General features: G+C 38.3%; 1 protein-coding gene across 1 annotated transcript in view; it reads right to left on the reverse strand.

The window, feature by feature from the left end:
* LOC306881494 (NPC intracellular cholesterol transporter 1-like) overlaps nt 1-16043 on the reverse strand; it is a 36703-nt gene that overhangs the window by 2442 nt on the left and 18218 nt on the right. Inside the window, exons 8-22 of the mRNA XM_079435634.1 lie at nt 15462-15829; nt 15031-15257; nt 14461-14561; nt 11202-11304; nt 10858-11047; nt 10003-10185; nt 9671-9785; nt 7933-8060; nt 7438-7572; nt 7138-7227; nt 6853-7043; nt 5806-5921; nt 5279-5408; nt 4752-4952; nt 146-377 (exon numbers count right to left, since the gene is read on the reverse strand). Coding sequence (XP_079291760.1) covers nt 146-377; nt 4752-4952; nt 5279-5408; nt 5806-5921; nt 6853-7043; nt 7138-7227; nt 7438-7572; nt 7933-8060; nt 9671-9785; nt 10003-10185; nt 10858-11047; nt 11202-11304; nt 14461-14561; nt 15031-15257; nt 15462-15829 — 2510 coding nt within the window. The remainder of the gene's footprint in view (nt 1-145; nt 378-4751; nt 4953-5278; nt 5409-5805; nt 5922-6852; nt 7044-7137; nt 7228-7437; nt 7573-7932; nt 8061-9670; nt 9786-10002; nt 10186-10857; nt 11048-11201; nt 11305-14460; nt 14562-15030; nt 15258-15461; nt 15830-16043) is intronic.

A 16043-nucleotide genomic window follows, 5' to 3' on the forward strand; every position in this document is an offset into this window, starting at 1 on the left:
AACACTTATGGTAAATGATGTTAGCAAGCAATGCTAATAAAGTGCTTCAGTAATGTTATTTCAAATGTTCAAATGTTATTTGTAGGTCACAAGCTTCAACAATCCTGTATTACCAATTCCATGAAACACTATTCCTTTAACTTACCATGACAAGGTTGACCAATGAGACCGCGTTGAGGCTGATATCCCACAGCCACATGACTCCGAACATGTTGACCAGGATCATGGCAATGGTGAAGGACACCAGTACTGCCGACCACAGCTCAAAGCCCAAAAGCACCGTAGACACCACAAAGATGGCCGCCAACGACACACCAAGGTTAAAGGCAGTGTCATAGATGATCGTGAGATACTGTTCATAGAAGACGTAGAATACACTGTCCATGGGGGAAAAAGAAAGTTAAAAACAGGCCAGGGGCCATGGTGATTTTTAATTACTGATTACAACTGACAATCCTAGTATGCAAGCATGTATTTCATAGATTTAGCATTACCACAATTCTCCTAAATGTGACAATAAGATAACCGTTAATTATTTTCATATAAACAATAACAACATATTTGGTATTACTACAATTACTACAAATGTGATCCTAAATAACACTCTAAAGGTAGTTTAATTTAATGGGCTACTTTTAAAAATATCTGTGAGATTAAGCTGACAAAAAAAGTATTTAAAAACAACTCTACCGGTTCTACTACTGTGACTATTACTAATAAACAACAACAATAATTTTTGGTACATGTACCATTAATGTGATGCTATAAAATAACCAAACTTTATGCTCATTTTTACAACATGAAAATTCCTCAGGAGGCATTATTTTACTGTATGACCTTTTCAAATATTTAAAGCTGCAGTCCGTAACTTTTTGGTATTTGAGCAAGTACATAGCCAGCCAGTGTTCAAAACTATCACCTTACTTTAGCCTGATTCACAACGGTTAGCTTATAAAAATATTTTCTAATCCGAGTGCTACGGGTAGGTTTCTGCGGGAAATTAGAGCATGGCACTGCGTCATTACATCACGTCTGTAAACAAAGAAGTTATCCTGGTTAGTAAGCTATCGCATGTGAAGATCCTGCAAGTGGCAGATCGTTTAGCCTTTTCTCACAGCAGCTAGAATAATAAGCTGTATCATTTTGATGGCGGATCTATGATAAACGATCTAAGATGGCACCACAGATGGCAGCAACAGTGCTTTGCTCTTCAATGTTTGTACTGTTTTTGTTTGTTGTTCCTGTTTTTTGTTTCTCAAACACGATCAGTTTTACCAGGGATGACCTGCTGAACATTCGGCAGAACACACCACAAAATCTTTTACCGGATTTTGATTATTCGGACGTTTTGCTGGACATTGTAGTCCATTGTATTGTTTTAATCATTCTCTGGGACTTTAATAAAGCAAATCTCTCCCGCAAACTGCCAAAATACAGACAGCACATCACATGTCCCACCAGAGACAGTAATATATTGGATCACTGTTACACAACAGTAAAGGATGCATATCACTCTGTCCCACGGGCAGCTTTAGGACTCTCTGTTTGGTTAATCTCATACCGACCTACAGGCAGAAACTTAAATCTGCAAAACCTGTATTAAGAACTGTTAAAAGATGGACTAATGAAACAGAGCGGGATTTACAAGCCTGTTTCACTCTCACTGACTGGACTATTTTCGAAGCTGCTGCAAACAATCTGGACGAGCTCACAGAAACTGTAACATCTTATATCAGTTTCTGTGAGGATATGTGCATTCCTACCAAGACTCATCTAACTTACAATAACGACAAACCATGGTTCACTGCAAAACTCAGACAGCTCCGTCAGGCCAAAGAAGATGCTTACAGAAAGGGGGATAAAGTCTTGTATAAACAGGCCAAATACACACTGGAAAAGGAGATCAGAGTGGCAAAGAAGAATTATTCTGGCAAGCTAAGGAACAAATTCTCTTCCAGTGATTCTGCTTCAGTGTGGAAAGGTATGAAAGATATCACCAGTTACAAGACACCATCCCCCAGCACTGTGGAGAATCAACAACTGGCAGATGACCTGAATGAGTTCCCCCCCCTCACACCTACAATTCAGATCAGCGAAGATGCCAGGTCTTCAGAAAGAACAAAAGGAGGAAAGCACCAGGCCCAGACGGTGTGTCACCAGCCTGCCTTAAAAATCTGTGCTGACCAGCTGGCCCCCATCTTCACACAGATCTTCAACAGACCACTGGAGCTGTGCAAAGTCCCCTCATGCTTCAAACGCTCCACCATCATCCCCGTCCCAAAGAAACCCAAAATTACTGGACTTAATGACTACAGACCTGTGGCTCTAACGTCTGTAGCCATGAAATCATTTGAAAGACTGGTTTTGGCTTATCTGAAGGCCTCCACTGGACCCCCTGCTGTTTGCCTACAGAGCAAACAGGTTTGTGGATGATGCTGTCAACATGGGACTTCATCCTGCAACATCTGCACAGACCAGGGACTTATGTGAGGATCCGGTTTGTAGACTTCATCTCCGCTTTTAACACCATCATCCCAGACACCCTTCAGAATAAACTGACACAGCTCTACGTCCCCACCTGTCAGACAGGCAGCAGTTAGTGAGGCTGGGAACATTCTCATCCAGCACCCGCACCATCAGCACTGGAGCTCCTCTGGGCTGTGTTCTCTCCCCGCTGCTCTTCTCCCTTTACACCAACGACTGCACATCTAAAGACTCCTCTGTCAAGCTCCTTAAGTTTGCAGATGACACCACACTGATCGGCCTCATCCAGGACGGTGACGAGTCTGCTTACAGATAGGAGGTTAAGGAGCTGGCTGTTTGGTGCAGTCTTAACAACCTGGAGTTCAACACGCTCAAAACAGTGGAGATGCTAGTGGACTTCAGGAGAAACCCCCCTGCTCTCCCCCCACTCACCATCATGAACAGCACTGTGACCGCAGTGGAGTCATTCAGATTCCTGGGCACCACAATTTCTCAGGACCTGAAGTGGGACAATCACATTGAGTCCATTGTGAAAAAGGCCCAGCAGAAGTTGTACTTCCTTCGTCAGCTGAGAAAGTTCAACCTGCCACAGGACTTGCTGAAACAGTTCTACTCTGCTATCATTGAATCCATCCTCTGCACTTCAATAACTGTCTGGTTCAGCTCAGCTACCAAATCTGACCTCAGAAGACTACGGAGGGTAGTCTGGACTGCTCAGCGACTCATTGATACAACCCTCCCCACTCTCCAAGAACTGTACTTATCCAGAGTGAGCAAAATCACTCTGGACCCCTCACATCCAGCACACTCCCTCTTTGAACTGTTACCGTCTGGTCGACGCTACAGAGCTCTGAGAACCAGAAAGACCAGACATAGGAACAGTTTCTTCCCTCAGGCAATCCATCTCATGAACACTTGACACTAAACGTGGAACACACAACTCCATTATACATTATTTATTCACCACACATACTTATTTTTTCATTTCAAATTTGCACATATCAGACCTTTACACACATAACTGTCTATATTGTATATTGTGCTTTTGCTGATTTGTACATTGCCTATATGTATATTATTCTTTTATTTTCTGTGTCCTGTCCTATTGCTGTCTTTCTGTTGCACTGTGGAGCTTCTGTCACTATAACAAATTCCTCGTATGTGTAAACATACCTGGCCAATAAAGCTCATTCTGATTCTGGATTGTAATCCAGAAAGGATTATATGAAACACGTGTGAATGAAATTAAATTATATTCCAGTTTTAAATGTGCTTCTGATTACAGATAGCCTGGGATTACACAAGATTTGTATTTTAAAGAAAACCAGTTCTAAGAGAGCATAGTTTGCTTTTTGGGTTAAAAGAATTTCTTAATATGAAATTTGAATGGCATGACAATTAGATTAGACCGTACAGAAATTGAAATCTACATGCTAATTTGAGAATAAAGTATAACAATAATAATAATTTGCACGGTTTGATGTGATATGAGCTAACCAATCATTAGATTTAAATCACCATTGGTAGCACGATTTATTGTAATTCTTTTTTCCTCAATTGGGCAGAACAAATGTGGCAGAATTGTTCAGATGACAATATACGGTGAAAAATCTTATTTGGGCCATATATTCCAAGACGTAGGCTAGAATCTGTGATTCCTGAGTACAGCATCCACGCCAGTGCGGTGACTGACTGCCACACATTCACATCAAAACATTAGATTCATCCACGCTCGAGCCGTGCCGGAACACCGGATCACAACCCCACACACGGAAGATAATTCCGCACTGAGCTGCAATTCCAGGTTTTCAAACAGAGATGGCGACAAAGAGGCAAAACTTACGGAATTCAGCTTTAACTATGAAATTGTGTTAAGTTGATAATCCCAGTATTTATTTAAATCATGTAATAAAACATGAATAAAACATTGAAATTCCTTACAGAAGTGGTATGTGAAGGCTGCTAGGACCTGCAAGACTTTTGGCACAGTTAACACTCACCCAGAGGAATAGAAAGAGGGCTGCCCTACATAACTGACCCTCATGAGGACACACTTGTTTGCATTCAGAGAGTTTCATGTTTATGATACATTTGCACAATATCACCACTCTTAATGGAAGTAGGTCACTATGGATGATTTTTCCTGAACATTCCATGTGACTAACCATTAAATCAAATATTTAAAAAACAGCAGCAATTTATTTTTATTTTAGTGAAGGGCTTCACAATACGGATATGACATCATCCCATGTTCAAGGTGTGTTTACCTGTAAGGGAAGACACTGTAAGTCTTGTTTTGTGGCCCGATGGCCTGTGTGATGTTGTCGGTAAGCTCTCGTGCCATCTTCAAGGCATCAATGAAGTCAGATGATGTTTTCAAGATGGTGTGATAGCTCATGAAGTAGGTGGCACCTACGTCAGTGTTGTTCTCTATGAGATCCACAGCAGTGCTGTATGCAGCATGACCACTGCATGGGAAAGAAAAGGAGCTATTAGTCAAAACAGAGATTCCTAAACTTTTTTTGTGAGCTGAATCCACTTGAAGAGTATATATCTATAATATTTAGTCATTGTAGCCAACATAGGTGTTTATGGCATACTGGTAAAACCCAATATACCCTGAATCCTGAAAATTGCATTAAATTGGCCAATTAGAGATTGCAATTTTGGCAAATGCTTGGAAATCTTGTGTAAAATACAAATGAGACAAAATGGATCATTAAATGGATGGTAGACAGGTACTGGATGCATGAGATTTATGGGAAATCTGATCAATGGAATGATTTAAACTTACCCTTTTCCACACTTGATATTTGGGTTGTCTGAGAGAAACATGGGGAGGAAGTGCATAAATTCAGTACCATTAGGCCTCTGTTTCCCACCAGTTGTCATAGGTCTGCAGTGAACACAGGTCTTATCCACCACTGATGGAAAAAAACAAAACATAATAAGCATTAAAAAAAAAAAAAAAAAAAAAAAAAAAAAAAAAAGGTTCCGGACAATAGTTCATCCAAAAATAAAAATGCTGTCATCACCTTTTGTGAGAAACCTCAAATAGGTTTGGAATTGTGGGCGAGTAAAATACAGTATTTTCATTTTTTGAAGAACTATCCACATAATTTGATACTAAAAAATGCTTTGATTGTGATGCCATATTCACATATATCATGAACCAAATTCCATTCAAAGACCCAAGAATAGTGTGATCTGTACAGTGGCATCTGAAGTGAAAATTCAATAACTAACAAACACCACCCTGGATAAAGGTCTTCTGGGGCATTGGAGGTCAGGGCTCTGTTGATTCAGTAGATAATGGTTTACCTGAAGCATTGCAGAACTCTCTGGTGGTGTTATAATATCTGCAGCAGGAGGACTGCGGCTTCACCCAGTCAAAGTAGTCATCCAGCCAGGAAGATGGAACATTGCTGATCTTAGTACTAAAATTACAACACAAAATTAGGCTTTATTGATCTGACAAAAGTTATTCAAAAACTGAAAGCAGGTGGTAAAGCCAGCAACTTTTCTGGGAATTTCTGACACTTACATGACTGACAAAGCCAAACACTGTTTATTGCAGGGTTATTATAGTTAACTAAAACCAAAAACTATTTTGTTACTCAAAATAAAATGGTTTACTAAAATAACAAACAAAAATTAGATTAAAAAATAAAACTAAAACTATAACTTTCCTCCCACGATTCGCAAAGTCATGGCATTGGATGTTGGTAGGTTTACGTATATTGTAGCCACTGCACTAACAATTGTTTTTTCATATTTGAAGGAGACTTAAACGAGTATCTTTAGTGAAGTAGTGTGGAGAACTGCTTCTGAAATGTGCCGCGGCGAAGCTGGTATAAACAGCTGTAATGCACTGCAGTCGAGTGCAGTGTAAATAAGGGGTTATCCAAGCATTAATGGCAACGAAAGCCCTTTATACTTCAGAGCGGCCACGTATGAGGTGTTTCTTGGAGTTTATAGTACTTTAAACGAGGATCATGTGCGTTTTGCGTCAGGTGACATGTAAATGAAAATTTTTTTTTTTTTTAAATGCAGTTTTGAGATTTTATTGATTTTGATTGCTTCCATTGTTCTCATTTGTAAGTAGCTTTGGATAAAAGTGTCTGCTGAATGACTAAATGTAAATTTTCCTTTTTTGGATTGCCTGTAAAACCACCTCATGCGATCGTAAATACTTTGTGATATATGGGAGCTTTTGCGAAACAGACGTGTTTCAATTAGGCGTATTTTCAATTCACAATTTGTGCATTTTGAAGGGTAATGGAAATGCGGCTACTGATACCAAAATAAGAGTGGTTTAAAGAAAGCAAACTTTTTCTCACTGGAAAGGTGTCAAAAATTGTCACTCACTAGTTATTCAAGAGAGATGCGGTATAAATTTGCTGGACTAGAGAGTTGCTGTTGCAGCCCACTCCGCCACACACCGCGTTCTGACCCTCTGATGTTTTGTAGTCATGTCCGTCCTCTACCACAAAGTAAACTGGCGCCCCAGTGTGCAGGTACTCACTCAGATTCCCAAAATAATCCAGCACATAGGAGTCCTGTGAGACAGTAAAGATTTATGTTCACAATGACCCCTTTCAGGTTCTTCAGAATGCAAATGTGCGCGAAAGGATTGAATAGGTATATACGTACATCAGGCATGGACAATCTCTGATCAAGTCCAATCTCCACTTTATTAACAACAGCTATACTAAATGACAGCATTCCCACAAACACAGCAACCTGCAAAAGAGAATCAAAACTTGATCAAATCTATTATAGGTTTATGTATCTTAACGGTTACAGTAGCAGTTGCATCAATTATTTAATTATTTTTTATATATAATTACTTTATATTATATCATTCATAATGCATTAAAGTGTAATAAAAAAAATAAAATAAAAAAAAAGATTAAATACTATGTCTATTTTGTCTTGTTTCTTTACACTTACCACCAGGGGGCGCACCCAATCCTTCAAGATGAAAGGAGCGTATATCTTCTTAAAAAAGCGGAACAGACAACCTTCTGATTTTTCCTGCTGTCCCTCAGACAGCTTCACACAGCACAATATATCTGGACGATTTGCCTGGGAAGGAAAGAAAGAAAGAAAGAAAGAAAGAAAGAAAGAAAGAAAGAAAGAAAGAAAGAAAGAAAAGAAAAGAAAGAAAGAAAGACATATCTGAAGCATCTCAAATTATTACATATTGAAACAAAAAAAGTGTTTACTACTACTACTACTACTACAGTGGGTAATCAATCACGGTTTTAAGTATATTAAAAGCTAAACATGATAAAAAAACAACAAAAAAATTAAATTACTTATGAATTGTGTTGTTGTGAATTATAATCTAATATTAAACCTACTTTATATTTCACTTTTTTCCCGGTTCCTCCAATTCTGTTTTCTCCCACAGATATAGTACTGGTATGAACTTTGACCTCTCACCTCTTGTCTCTTGATGTCCAGGCCCAGCAGAGACACAAAGCAGCTGATCTGCAGAAGGAAGTCAATGAAGACGGCCAGACCAGCGAATAGAGAGAACGTCCTGACTGCAGGCATGCTAGACAGAGCACCTGGAGACATATGTAAATAGGAAAACTATAGTCATCTGGAAAGGGAAATGAGAGTGTCACTTTATGAAAGCTCCTTTGTCAAATGTAATGCATACTGACATTTCTTTTTTTTTGCTATTGCACAAACACGTTTTACACATTTTATACTAATACTTCTGCAGGAAAGCACTTAAAAAGGCGCCACTTTTCTGCTAAGGCAAAAAAAAAAAGAAAAATATAAATTAGTTATGCATAATAATTTTATTACTTTTTAACACTACATCAGCAACAAAAGCTTAATGGAGAGAAAATGAATGATTAAAAAAAAAAAAAAAAGTTTAAATGCAATGCACCACATATCTCGGAATAAAAACCAGTGAAATGTTTAGCAGTCATAAGAGTTTGACAAGGAAAACATAAATGGTGGTTCTTCATCTTTCATGAAATGTGTAAATCTTGAATGATATAAACTGCCCCCGGTAAAAACAACTTGACCATACCTAAATTTGAAATCAATATTTAAAAACAAATCAAAACAAAACCCACTCTCTTATACTAGCATTTGCGAACGGTGCTGGCAAGATGAATCGGAATGTGCAAATTTTCAAAAATGAGTTTTTTATTTTCACATTCTCCATTAAAATATCTTCAAAATGATATAGGACTTGTTGGAATCGGATAAAAAAAAAAATGACTGAGCTACAGCCGTTTGAAGGCAATAGAAGCAGTAGATCTGATTTTGAGAAAAATCGAGTTAAAGATTCCAAAACAGAATCACCAAGCAACGTTGCATATTTTCCTCCAGTTCTTTTCTTAATAATAATTACTATATTATTAATCACAATATATTTTCTCTTAATTTTATTTTAACAAAAATTTTATTTTATCTTTGTTATTAAAAACAAGAACAAAGATGCAAATAAACAGTATTTAAATCACGAGCAGCGAGTGATTCCGTCTTTTCTTTTAATGTAACATTGAGACAGATCTATATTAAGACCTACTGTAATGCATGGATCAAATATAATGTTACACATCAGATTTTCCCCCAACTATTAACTAAATGTTCATGTCAGTCATAACAGATTATGATGTGAATCTCGCAACTTTATAAGGGAGATCGGGCGCTTGCAGAAAGGCGCGTCTTATGCACTTATGCTTTGCAAATATCAGTAAGCACGATTGTCATCAGCATGGGTTTGAAAATCATATTTCACTGGTTTGGACTCACGTCATTGAGAATTTGATATGAATATTAACAAAGCTGGAATGCTGCGCTTTGCAACAAAAGACTTACAACTTGTGGTGAGAAGCAGTAGCCGTCATCCAGAAGTGTGCAGAGAAAAAGGTACTCCTCTCAGAAAACGTACAAATAAGTATCATTTTAGATGTTTAATTACTATTTGGAGCATTGGGATCGCTACAAGAGGGCTTAATGAACTCATTTTTGTGAAAACCTCAAACTGACATTTTTCACTTCTTTTGCCTGTAGCTCAAAATTAGCCCGTGTGACTTCCGACTCATTTCACCAGAATGGGTCACATTTATTTCATGTAATTGTTGCAGTGGCATTCATCCCTTTTCATTCGTTGGAAATTTAGGAGTTAATTACAAGTCTGAGGATGGCATACCTAAAAAGAACGCAACGGTCTCAGAGAAGGAAGAGAGGAACATGCTTGGAGCCACCTCTCCGAGGATACGTCCAATCTGCTGATGAAGCTCTTCCTCAGGCATTCGCTCATCCCTCTGAAGAAAATAAAAATGTATTACTTGGCAGTTTTGTGAAGGCAAACAATCTCATCCATCAATCTTAAAAAACACTGAAGTGAAAATTACCATTTAAAAACAGGAACTAAAAGGTGCTCGTCTGAACTGTTTTAGTGGAATGAGTCAGTTGACATTAACAATCAACAAAAATGGTGTCATGTCGCAGCTGAATCTGCTCTCAGTTTATGGTACCCACCTGGTAGGTTTGAACAATGATGAAGATGTTGTCCACACCCACAGCCAGCACGAGGAAGGGAATGACCTCAATGACAATAAGCGTTAGAGGGATGCCGATGTAGCTGAAGATACCCAGTGAACACGCGACTGAACTCAACACGATCAGGATACCGGCGATACCCAGAGAGATCTTAGAGTCCACCTGTGAAACATGTAAACCTAATTAGGACACGCAAGGTCAGCCTAATGTTGCATGCACAGGTCACACAGTCAAGTAAAAGAAGAAGAGTTCACAAACAATAAAAATAAAAATGATGCGTCACAAATGAAATGTGTCGATTGTGACATTTACAGTAGAACCTTAATGTAGTGCAGATGCGGAAAAGGGCTTAAGCACTGAAGAACAGCATAGCCAAGCACTGAAATTGTAAGTGTATATAAGTGTATAAGGTTTATAGCATATTATTTTGAACTAAGCAATATCTATATTAGTGCAGTCAAAGTTTTTGTTTACATAAATATACACAGTACACACATTATGTACATACTGTATATATACACACACACATACACAATTTATACATTTAAAATATTTACATATATTCGCATGTATATATTTATATTAATATAATTCAAATTATATATAAATACAGCATATTTTCCTTAAATATATACATGCATGTGTACATAATATATGTGTGTACTGTGTATATTTATGTAAACAAAAATGTTTATTTTGGATGGGATTAATCGCGATTAATCATTTGACAGCACTAATATATATACTTCATTTTGAATCATTACCAAAAAAAACATTCCGAAATGCTGTCAGAATTAAGGCCACATTTAGAATAAAGATATATGAGGGTCTTACCAGCAAGGTCCAGAAGCTGTTAATGTGTCCCAGAGCCAGTGAGATGTAGACAAACATGATGACGTAGCTGATCACGATGGTGGTGACATCACTGTTGCTCTCGCGGTTGATCTCATCTTCAATGCTGCGCTCCGCATTGAATGAGATGGTCAGGTTGGGGTTGTCATAGTTCTTCACAAAGTCGATAAACCTGTAGAGGTATGGGAGATGGCGGTTACTCCTGAATATACTGTATGTGACCACAAAAGAGTTGCAATTCTAGATCAAACTATTCATTTTTTATAACCTTTTCATAAAATATTCAGCCATAAGATATACTAAACAGACCATTTAATCAAACCTACACTTTCTCCCATGCTAAAGCTTTGCCTAGTTTGTCTGTGTCATTCAGGTAGTTGTTGACAGGAAAGGTGATCACTAGAGCTGTGGCGTTGTTGTAGTGAGTACCTATATATGAAAGAGGACAAACCAGAACAATTAAAAAGTTATTTTTAAATGTAAAATAGTAAAAAACAATTACAGAAGCTAAAAGAAAGACCATTACTAGATTATCACTATTACATACTAGATATGATTTGTACCAAGAAAAGCAAAATACGAAAATTACAAAAATGCATTAAGACGGGAAAAACCCCCAGCATTCATTGATAATATAGCCAATCAGAATGCGCCTCCAAAAGTATCACCTCAAGTAGTGGTTTGTGTTAAAATTGCTAATATAGCATATTTGACTTATGTTTTAAAGGGTTTAATTTATATTTACAATATAAGTTAGGATGCATTGAATATATACACAGTTCCTTTAAACTGTAATATTTCATAACATTATGTTTTATTTGCCTCAGTATTTTTTATTTTAAAAAAGCCAGTCTTGGTTATATATTTATTTTTGGCATATTTGCTTTATTATGATAGGACAGTTATTACAACCCGAATTCCGGAAATGTTGGAATGTTTTTTTTTTTTTTAATTTGTACAAAATGAAAACTACAAGAATTTCAAATCACATGAGCCAATATTTTATTCACAACAGAACATAACAAATGTTTAAATGGAGAAATTTTACACTTTTATGCACTAAATGAGCTCATTTCAAATTTGATGCCTGCTGCAGGTTATTGCAGGTTGGCATGGGGGCAACAAAGGGCTGAAAAAGCAAGAAATTCTGAAAAGATTCAGCTGGGAGAACATCTAGCAGCTAATTAAATTAATTGACATCAGGGCCCGTATTCACAAAACATTTTCATCTCATCACTAAGATTTCTCCTAAATGGCAGTAAACGTTTTTAGCTAAGAGTTTTCTCTTAAAACCTATTCACAAAGCTGCTGAGACAAACTTTTACTAAGGAATAGAGAGAAGTCTTAAGCTAAGAGTAAGGGCGGGGTCGACCTCGTTGCTATGGATCATGTCAGCATGCTTACTAACCATGCACACAGTGATAGGAGAGGGGCGGGGTCTCATTCATATAAATATTGTAGAGCATGATATTATGTTGCCATATCCAAATAAAGGTTTAAAAAATAATGTTAATTTGCCACATTCAAATAAAGATTTGAACATGCAGGCTAAGTGTCACTAAACAAATATATGTTCAGCTAATTGTCAGTCTCTTACATGTATGCTTCTTGTAGCGGATGCATATAAACCGCCTTTTAATTAACAGAGTAGAATAATCATGGCTGATAGGAAGACATGCAAACGTAAAAGAAAACCAAACTAGACTCAAGAACATCTGTTACTTCTTGCCCAACTGGTTAATGAAAAGGATATAATCAAAGGAAAATTTAGAGTTGGGATAACCTCCAAACCTTAAAGGTGATACCATTTTAAAGGCTCATTATCGTCAAATGTTTCTAAAATGTTTATATTCTGAGGCAGATTGCCGGCAACAGCCATTTTAGGATAGCTGTGAATTGGTCTTCGCGACTTAGGAGTCATCTTCACTACTCCTAATGTTTCACAGATTTAGGACCTAGTTTTAGCGCTAAAACGCTTTGTGAACTACTCTTAGTGCAAAAATTTAGGAGTCCTAAAATTAAGAATGACACGCCCACTATTTTTAAGATTATCTCCAAAATCAGTGAGTTAGGAGCTACTTTCAGCCTTAAGATGTTTTGTGAATATGGGCCCATGTCCGTAACATGATTAGCTATAAAAGGGATGCATTAGAGGAAGAGTCTCTCAGAATTAAAGATGGGCAGAGGCTCTCCAATCTGTGAAAGAGTGCGTAAAAACATTGTGGAATACTTTAAAAACAACGTTCCTCAACGTCAAATTGCAAAGGCTTTGCAAATCTCATCATCTACAGTGCATAACATCATCAAAAGATTCAGAGAAACTGGAGAGATCTCTATGCGTAAGGGACAAGTCCGAAGACCTTTGTTGGATGCCTGTGGTCTTCGGGCCCTCAGACGACACTGCATCACTCATCGTCATGATTCTGTCATTGACATTACTAAATGGGCCCAGGAATACTTCCAGAAACCACTGTCGGTAAACACAATCTGCCGTGCCATCTGCAGATGCCAACTAAAGCTCTATCATGCAAACAGGAAGCCATATGTGACCATGGCCCAGAAGCGCCATCGTGTCCTGTGAGCCAAGGCTCATTTAAAATAGACCGTTTCAAAATGGATAAGTGTTTTATGGTCAGACGACTCCAAATTTGACATTCTTGTTGGAAATCACAGAGGCCAGCGTGTTATTAGCGTTCAGTTCAAAAGCCAGCATCTCTGATGGTATGGGGGTGCATAAGTGCATACGGTATGGGCAGCTTGCATGTTTTGGAAGGCACTATGAATGCTGAAAGGTATATAAAAGGTTTTAGAGCAACATATGCTCCCCTCCAGACGGTGTCTATTTCAGAGAAGGCCTAGTGCATTTCAGCAGGACAATGCAAAACCACATACTGCAGCTATTACAACAGCATGGCTTCGTAGAAGAGTCCGGGTGCTGAAATGCCCTGCCTGCAGTCCAGATCGTTCATTAAACGAAAAATACGTCAAAGACAACCACGAACTCTTCAGCAGCTGGAAACCTATATCAGGCAAGAATAGGACCAAATTCCAACACCAAGACTCCAGAAACTCATAACCTCGATGCCCAGATGTCTTCAAACTGCTTTGAAAAGAAGAGATGCTACACCATGGTAAATATGCCCCGTCCCAACTATTTTGAGACCTGTAGCAGGCATCAAATTTGAAATGAGCTCATTTTGTGCATAAAATCGTAAAACATTTGTTATGTTTATCTATGTTCTTTTGTGAATAAAATATTGTCTCATGTGATTTGAAATTCTTTTAGTTTTCATTTTTTTCAAATTTAAAAACGTCCCAACCTTTAAGGAATTCGGGTTGTAGACAGGAAGTGAAATGGGAGAGAGAGGGGGGACAGGATAGGGAAAGGTCCACGAGTCTGGACTTGAACTCGGGATGCCCGAAGCGCAATGGCGCTATATGTCGATGCACTGCCCACGAAGCTATTGGCGCCAACTAAAAACATTATTAAAATTTTACTGACCCCAAATTGCATATGGTAGGGTATGTTACCAAAATGAGATCACATGTTCTATTGCATTCGGTGTTTATTTCAGTCAAACTCACCCTCATATCCACCAAGAGCAAGCCAGGGGAAAACTGGGCCTCCAAATGTACCCATGCAGGGGTCATGTAAGGGGCTCGTGTCATCCAGGGCCGTAGGAGAACTAAGACAAAAGCAAACAATGAAATAGGCATATTCAGAGTTTATTCAGTCTAATTTATGTTTAAGTTTAACCAATACATTATGAATGACAACAGCGTTCTGGAGGGAAGATATATTTTTGTAGTCCAAAAACTGGAAACAAGGTAGCATTTTATCACCTCCAGTTCCATAGACCTGAAGTCAATGGTTTTTTTTTCAAATGCCTGAATTAAGGTCTGTGACTCACATTATTCTACAACATAAACTACATCAGCAATCAATATATACTTTTTTTTTAAAGTCTGAATTGCATTTAGGCTTTAAAATTCATAAAAGTTGTATTCATTTGATAGTATTAGCATGATAAAGAAAAAGGGTATTGGTCACTGAGCTTATTTTCTGCGGGGAATCAGGGTGGTACTAATGTCCAGGGTGTCCACTCTATTCATCAAAGAGATTTATAAAAAAAAAAAAAAAAAAAAAAAGCTCACCTGGCACAATATAGAAAATGTGTGTGGTAGTCAAAGTAGACGTAGAACTCATCACCAAACTTATGATCCAGGACTTCATGACTGTTCTGGTAGTAGTTTAACACACTTAAGATGGTACAATTGTCATTGTAAGGAGCCAGTGGAGAAAGACAGATGTCTTTAAGAGTAACCGTCTCTCCCTTATATTCAGCTGTTAGGTTTGTAATTTCTGTCTGGAGATCCAACACCTACATCCCATAGAGCAAAAGTTGAGTATAGTGCATGGAGGATTGACTGAATGACTAAAACAGTGAAATATTACCACTGTGAATCATTGTGACTCCATTTCATACATGCAACTTGAATGCTCTCAAAACAAATGACAGTAAAAATCTATTATACTGTAATCAAAATAATTTGGACACTTAGGTCACAATTAAAAAGTGACTTGCCTGATGGAGAAGTGTTATGTTCAGAATGGAGGAGAAGTTGATGTCTGGTCCCGACATGGGTGAAAAAACGAACGATGCATTCACCGGGGTGGTGATGATGACCTGCTCAGTGCGGAAAAATGGTCCGAAGTGCTGGTCGAAATAGTCCTTCTCCTGCCTGGCCCTGCTGCTGGGAGACGACCAGAGCTCCACCGGGTTGGTTGTGATGCGCATGTAGGTCAGTCCGGCCGAGCAGATCGACACCAGCACCACGCTGGTCAGGATTACGGTTAAGGGGTGACGCACACACATGGAGCCCCAGCTGCTGAAGAGAACACGGAGACAGTTCTCAAAACGCTCGCCCAGTGTCTCGCAGCCCGTAGCATCACCTAAGAAATAAACAAGACATTCAGTAAGGACCTGAACTGAGAACTTCTCCGTTGCCCATGTAACCCTCATTCCCTGAAGGAGGGAACAGAGATGTTATGTCGACACTGACATTAGGGGTCTCCTAGTGACTGACTGAAAGAGAACTGTTATTCAGGTGTAAAACTGGTTATTTTGTTGCAGGTTAACAGATGTGTGAATTTCAGCACTACTATT

The sequence above is a fragment of the Barbus barbus genome (genome assembly GCF_936440315.1).
Source record: "Barbus barbus genome assembly, chromosome: 15".
Taxonomy (NCBI): Eukaryota; Metazoa; Chordata; class Actinopteri; order Cypriniformes; family Cyprinidae; genus Barbus; species Barbus barbus.